General features: G+C 47.4%; 1 protein-coding gene across 1 annotated transcript in view; it reads right to left on the bottom strand.

The window, feature by feature from the left end:
- frem1b (Fras1 related extracellular matrix 1b) overlaps positions 1 to 7,500 on the bottom strand; it is a 93,746-nt gene that overhangs the window by 8,723 nt on the left and 77,523 nt on the right. The window contains exons 27-31 of the mRNA XM_078258234.1: positions 6,471 to 6,615; positions 4,485 to 4,614; positions 2,214 to 2,286; positions 1,826 to 1,975; positions 1,189 to 1,508 (exon numbers count right to left, since the gene is read on the bottom strand). Coding sequence (XP_078114360.1) covers positions 1,189 to 1,508; positions 1,826 to 1,975; positions 2,214 to 2,286; positions 4,485 to 4,614; positions 6,471 to 6,615 — 818 coding nt within the window. The remainder of the gene's footprint in view (positions 1 to 1,188; positions 1,509 to 1,825; positions 1,976 to 2,213; positions 2,287 to 4,484; positions 4,615 to 6,470; positions 6,616 to 7,500) is intronic.

The following is a 7,500-nucleotide window of genomic DNA, read 5'->3' as shown; positions in this document are numbered from 1 at the left end:
GCGGAAAAAAGGGTCCGTGTGCCGGGCGCATGGTTCAAAAGGGTTGACCTTAGTGTCTTCATTAATCAGAGGTGTGTTCTGGGCGTAACATGCAATCAACCAATCAGAGATCATCTCCCATTCCCTTTAAAAGCCAGGCGCGTTTGGACCTTGGAGCATTGCTGTTATGATGGAGGATTTGCACCATCATTTTTATTTATTTGTAATCTTCTGCATGTGTGTGTGCTGCTGTGCGTCCCTGTGTGTGTAACAAGCATAGTGTGCACGTGCTGTGCACGAGCCTAGGAGCATTTTACTAATGCTCTGTTAAAATAACAATGAAATGCTGCGTTATTGACATTAGACCAGGTTTTTGTTGGTCAATGGTGCCATCACTTCCCACTGCCTCAAGATAGCAATACGCCCAGAATGCACCTGAACACACCTCCCTGTAAGACCAGCATGCCCAGAATGCACCTGAACACACCTCCCTGTAAGACCAGCATGCCCAGAATGCACCTGAACACACCTCCCTGTAAGACCAGCATGCCCAGAATGCACCTGAACACACCTCCCTGTAAGACCAGCATGCCCAGAATGCACCTGAACACACCTCCCTGTAAGACCAGCATGCCCAGAATGCACCTGAACACACCTCCCTGTAAGACCAGCATGCCCAGAATGCACCTGAACACACCTCCCTGTAAGACCAGCATGCCCATGGGCCACAGATGGGCGCAGGTGCATTTGTTATTTAAACAACGTGGGCGCTGGACGGGAAACTGACAACTGCGTCGTTCTTAAACTAGCAAAGACACTTGCGTCGGGCTCTGCCCTGCGTCAGGTGCAAGATAGGGCCATTAACCATATTTAAACAAGTTAGCATGCAGACTAAATGTTTGAATGAGGACTTAAACACCGCTGTCCCACTATGGAATCAATTGTCGCTCCTAGGTGACATGCATTACCTGCAGGCCTAGGCAATTTTATTACGTAATTCCTAACAGAGATCTTCTCACACTCAAAACACACATTTCTCCGTACCACTCCCGTTGATTTCTATGCTCTATTCCATCCCTATCATGTTACCAACAGTGAAATTGACCCCCGTACTGCGGGACTCACGTGGGAGTACCGAAAAATGGTCACCCTCTACTACAGACCTAGTGCGAAGGATTTCTTGCAGCAAAAAGTGGAAGAACCACTCACCTTTAATCCTCCATGTCTGAGGCTCCCAGTGGCGCCCCCCATCGGCTGCCTGCTGTGGTGGAGAACGTGGCTGTAGCTGCCGGGGGCCGGCTGGTCCTGTGGTTCCCCCTCTCCGTAGTCCAGGTAGGGCCGCCGGTTTGGGACGTCGCCTCGGGGAGGGTGAGGCTGGTTCTCCCACAGCAGCTCCGCCTCGATGTCGGTGACGGGGTCCTCCTCTGGTCTGGGAGGGTCCGGGAGGCGAGGAGGAGGAGGAGGAGGAGGAGGGAGTGGGAGTAGTTTCCTGTCCTCGTCCACCCTTAGGTCATCTGGATCGCACCGCCCTGAGAGACAGCAGAGAGGGACTTTTTTTGTGGCAAAAACAAAATGTCTGCATACATCTGTGCATCCGAAAACGCAGATAATAAATTTGGTGCAAAGGAGATACGTTTTTTGTGTGAAAGAAAGTGAGAACAAAAATGTTTCCTGTATGTATGTGATTAACCATAAGGGCAACTGGGCAGTTGCACGTATATTATTTAGTTCAAGTTTACACTGCTCATATTTCATTTTGGTTACTTTAATAACTCTGCTGTATACAGAGAGGTTTCCATGAGATAAAGAAAAGTAAGAAACAAAACATCTGCTCTTGATGCTTTACCTCCTCTTGGGTCGATGATCTCAACACTAGCGGACGTCCTCTGTCCCAGGACGGCATTTTTGGGGGTTTTCAGGGTGACAGTGAAGGTCTCGTGGTTTTCCTCCAGGCCATCGTCGATCAGGTAAATGTTCCAAGTTTTCATACTGACTCCTGAACAGGAAACAGAGACAGGATGACAAACAACATCCCCCTCATTCTGCTTTTTGTCAAAAAGGAGTAACCAGAGCTGCTGAATTTGTCAACAAAGGTCAATCTGAAGCTCTCTGATTGGACGTTTCTTACAGCAATGATTTGTGGGACTTTGGGTATTTGACTTCTCTCCTGAAGCAGAATGTTTCTCTTTATATTCTCAGTGTTTGTTCTGTCGATTCAACAAGGCGAGTCTAACCTGGGTCAAACTGGATGAGACCGGCTGTGCTGTGAGTGAAATCTCTGCCGGGTTTGGCCGATCCTTCCTCCACCTGCACAAACAACAAGAACAAAAAACTCAGCTTCTTCCCCGGACGCCCTTGTGCTTTCTCGCCTCGCAGATTTCCCTGGATTGTGGTGACACCTGGATCGTGGTGCAACCCGTTCTCATTCCGAAGTCGTAAAAAAAGGACAGTGTTTGGACAGTTTGGACAGTGGCTGTCAGTGGCTGTCAGCGTCTGATGCGATGCAAAAGGCGTCTTTTAGCGTGTTTGTGTAACGCACCGGGGAGAGCAGCAGTTCGAGAGGATTTAGCGAGTAGTATGTAAGGGCGAATTTCCACATAAGGAGGTTGGTTGGGGGGGTGGATGTGTCAAACACAGGACTTTCACCCTGGAGAGCGGGGTTCACTTCCTGCTTGCTATAGTCGCTTTTTTCTTTCCTGCCGCGTGTAACAGAACCGTACGCCCACCCACGACCCTTTCCTTAACAAGTCCTTTCCGACCAAGAGCGTTTACTTATAACGCTAAAGCGACGGCAATAGTCCCGACCAAGAGCTTTTACTTATAGCGCTAAAGGGACGTCAATAGTCCCGACCAAGCACGTTTACTTATAGCCCTAAAGGGACGTCAATAGTCCCGACCAAGCTCGTTTACTTATAACGCTAAAGGGACGGCAATAGTCCCGACCAAGCGCGTTTACTTATAGAGCTAAAGGGGACGTCAATAGTCCCGACCAAGCGCGTTTACTTATAGCGCTAAAGGGGACGTCAATAGTCCCGACCAAGCGCGTTTACTTATAGCGCTAAAGGGGACGGCAATAGTCCCGACCAAGCGCGTTTACTTATAGAGCTAAAGGGACGGCAATAGTCCCGACCAAGCGCGTTTACTTATAGAGCTAAAGGGGACGGCAATAGTCCCGACCAAGCGCGTTTACTTATAGCGCTAAAGGGGCGTCAATAGTCCCGACCAAGCGCGTTACTTATAGCGCTAAAGGGGCGGCAATAGTCCCGACCAAGCGCGTTACTTATAGCAGCTAAAGGGGACGGCAATAGTCCCGACCAAGCGCGTTTACTTATAGCGCTAAAGGGGACGGCAATAGTCCCGACCAAGCGCGTTTACTTATAGCGCTAAAGGGGCGGCAATAGTCCCGACCAAGCGCGTTTACTTATAGCGCTAAAGGGGACGGCAATAGTCCCGACCAAGCGCGTTTACTTATAGCGCTAAAGGGGACGGCAATAGTCCCGACCAAGCGCGTTTACTTATAGCGCTAAAGGGGACGGCAATAGTCCCGACCAAGCGCGTTTACTTATAGCGCTAAAGGGGACGGCAATAGTCCCGACCAAGCTCGTTTACTTATAACCCTAAAGGGACGGCAATAGTCCCGACCAAGCTCGTTTACTTATAACGCTAAAGGGACGGCAATAGTCCCGACCAAGCACCTTTACTTAAAGCGTTAAAGGGACTTCATTAGTCCAGACCAAGCACGTTTACTTATAGCGCTAAAGGGACGTCAATAGTCCCGACCAAGCACGTTTACTTATAGCGCTAAAGGGACGTCAATAGTCCCGACCAAGCTCGTTTACTTATAACGCTAAAGGGACGTCAATAGTCCCGACCAAGCTCGTTTACTTATAACGCTAAAGGGACGTCAATAGTCCAGACCAAGCGTGTTTACTTATAGCTCTAAAGGGACGGCAATAGTCCCGACCAAGCACGTTTACTTATAGCGCTAAAGGAGACTTTTAGCGTCAATAAGAACGACAAAGGCACCTGACCAAGCGTCCATATTTTACGAGATGAGTGTGAGAACGTGTTGTGACACCTGGATTGTGGTGACACCTGGATTGTGGTTGCAGATGCTGCCCTGGTTCTTCTCTACGCCCTCTGCTACTACAGCTATTTTGACCATCAATGGCAGAATATGTTTTCAGCCTCTTAAATATGGAGACTATTTTTCCGCTCTTTTCTGTTATAAGTGAATTTAAACTGAATATCTTTGGGTTTTGGACAAAACAAGACATTTAAAGACATCACCTTGGACTTTCAGAAACTGGGATCGACATTTTTCACTATTTTACGACAATTTATAGACCTACTTTTATAGACTGAACAACTAATAGATTAATAGAGAAAATAATCCGTTAGTTGTAGCCTTAATTCTATATTTTCTCTCTCTCTCTCCCTCTCTCTCTCTCTCTCTCTCTCTCTCTCTCTGTCTCTCTCTCTCTCTCCCTCTCTCTCTCTCGTACCTGGATAGCAACGTATGCTGGGTCGGCGCTCTTCCCGCTGCGTTGGATCTGGATCTGAAGCGTCCCCGCCGTCTCGCAGGTTCGGTAGCAGGTCGCAGACAACTCCACCCGGGACCAGGACAGCTCCAGTCTGCAGGACACACAGAAACCTTCATACAGATAACACTTTATTGACTCCCGTCGGAGGGGGGGTGGGATTTTACAAGCTAGTGGTTAAAGGTGCTATAGGTAGGATTGTGAAGATCCAGGACTTAGCCAAAAAATTTGGACATCAACTTCTCAGTCCCTCCCCCCTTTCTGCTGAAGCCCAAAACGGTCTCCTAAGCCCCTCCCCCCACAAGGGAGAATGAATGCGTGTGCATGAGCAGTGATTGATACACCTCTCTGGCCCTGATTGGTGCATCTGAACAGTTAGACACCCCCCCTGGCCCTGACTGGTGCATCTGAACAGTTAGACACCCCCCTGGCCCTGATTGGTGCATCTGAACAGTTAGACACCCCCCCTGGCCCTGACTGGTGCATCTGAACAGGGAGCGGTGGATTTTTGTAAATCGCACTACAGGCTGTAGGTGGAGCCAGAGGAGCCAGAACATGTTTTTTAATGACCAGCTTCATGTAGTTCTACTCCAACATAGGGTCAGTTTCAGCAAATATGACAGAAAGGTAGTTTTATAAGTCTTACCTACTGCACCTTTAAAGGTCCCATGGCATGTAAATGTCACATTATAAGGTATTTTAACATTGATGTGAGTTCCCCCAGCCTGCCTATGGTCCCCCAGTGGCTAGAAATGGCGATGGGTGTAAACCAAGCCCTGGGTATCCTGCTCTGTCTTTGAGAAAATGAAAGCTCAGATGGTCCGATCTGGAATCTTCCCTTTATGACGTCATAAGGGGAAAGGTTACCTCCCCTTTCTCTGCTTTGCCCGCCCAGAGAATTTGGCCCCCCATGAGAGAGAGAGAGACACATCATGACTTTCAAATGAGCAAAGTGGCAGCTGGTCAAGGCCACACCCCCACCCTCCACCTTGCCCCCCCCCTCTCTCCTCCTCAATAGCATTTAAAGCTACAGACACAGAAATGGCCCATCCTAAGGAAAGCTCATTGTGGGACTGGCTCTAGTGGCTGTAATTCTGCACCAAGGCTGAATTTCGGGAAAGAGACTTCAGATACAGTATTAGGGGACCACTAAGGTCTATATAAAGAGACTTCAGATACAGTATTAGGGGACCACTAAGGTATATATAAAAGAGACTTCAGATACAGTATTAGGGGACCACTAAGGTCTATATAAAAGAGACTTCAGATACAGTATTAGGGGACAACTAAGGCCTATATAAAGAGACTTCAGATACAGTATTAGGGGACCACTAAGGTCTATATAAAGAGACTTCAGATACAGTATTAGGGGACCACTAAGGTCTATATAAAGAGACTTCAGATACAGTATTAGGGGACCACTAAGGTATATATAAAAGAGACTTCAGATACAGTATTAGGGGACCACTAAGGTCTATATAAAGAGACTTCATATACAGTATTAGAGGACCACTAAGGCCTATATAAAGAGACTTCAGATACAGTATTAGGGGACCACTAAGGTATATATAAAAGAGACTTCAGATACAGTATTAGGGGACCACTAAGGTCTATATAAAAGAGACTTCAGATACAGTATTAGGGGACCACTAAGGTCTATATAAAAGCATCCAAAGAGTACCATGTCATGGGACATTTAAGGCTATATGGGATGCAGCTACGGAAACAACAGTTACATTTAGGCACCAAAACATATAGATCATGGTTTGGATTAAAACACCCCCGAGGAAACAACATGAAAGTATTAAAATTATATAACTATGTTGTATTAGATATTGCGTATGTTTTGCTTAAGTCAAGGCCTTAACTGTATCCCTTTAACCACAACCCAAGCTGCCCAGAACAGTTTTTGTGTCCCTGTGCATCAGTCGTTTCCTTCTACAAACCCACATCTCGGGCAGCATGGTGTTTCCCGCCGGGTCAGTGAGGCGGAACTGGAAGCTGTCGGCCGTCACCTCCACGTCGGCCGGGAGAACGAACACCACGGCGCGCTGGTCCACGTCCCGCTGGGTGAAACGACCTTTGATGTAAGCTCCTGGCAGGACAAGAAGTTTTAATCCAGCTGAACATACTTATCTTTATATAATACATATGTATCATGTAATTGTAATTATGTATTATGTATTTATATTACTTTAAACCACCATCTGTAAACCAACTGTCTACACTGCACTATAGTGTCCTTGTCCTGTCTATACTTGTATATCACATTGCACTTTTCTGCTCTTTTTGCACTTCTGGTTGGATGCAAACTGCATTTCGTTGTCTTTGTACTCTGCTCTTGTAACTAATCTAATGTAAAGCTTAGTTATATAGAAATAGATTTTGAGCAACTTGAATATAGCACCACAAATTCATGCTATGGTTCATATGGTATCTTACGAAAAGTTATGCACGGTCCAGACCGCCGAAACCTTTCCCTGCGACCATAGGCGCCGATTTATGTTTTCCTCTGAGGGTGCTCACGGGCGCACGCCCTTTAAAAAAAAGAAGTATTTTCCGTGGGTGCTCTGTATCGCCACCTATGCCTGCGACATTCAAAAACGATTTAGTCTCGTCGAGAATCTTTGGTCTGAACCTTCATATATAACCCTTGTGTTGTCTTCCTGTCGACCATGCACTTGTTGTCCTTCAGCCCGTTCTCACTCCGAGCTCGTAAAATACGGACGTTTGGACAGTGGCTGTCAGTGCCTGAAGCGACGAAAAAGGCGTCTTTCAGCGTGTTTGTGTAACGTACCGGGGAGAGCAGCAGCTACACGGGGTTTAGAGAGGAGTATGTAAGGGGGAATTTCGCGTAGGGATGTTGGTCGGGTTGGTGGATGGGTCAAACACAGGACTTTCAGCCAGGAGAGCGGGAATCTTGTCCCGCGTGTCTTTAACCATCCCGTTATTGCCACGAGTGACGGAAGCGTAAGCCCAC

This window comes from Sander vitreus, chromosome 9 (assembly GCF_031162955.1).
Source record: "Sander vitreus isolate 19-12246 chromosome 9, sanVit1, whole genome shotgun sequence".
NCBI lineage: Eukaryota > Metazoa > Chordata > Actinopteri > Perciformes > Percidae > Sander > Sander vitreus.
The sequence above is the reverse complement of the archived record's forward strand: the minus strand, read 5'-3'. Positions and strand labels throughout refer to the sequence as shown.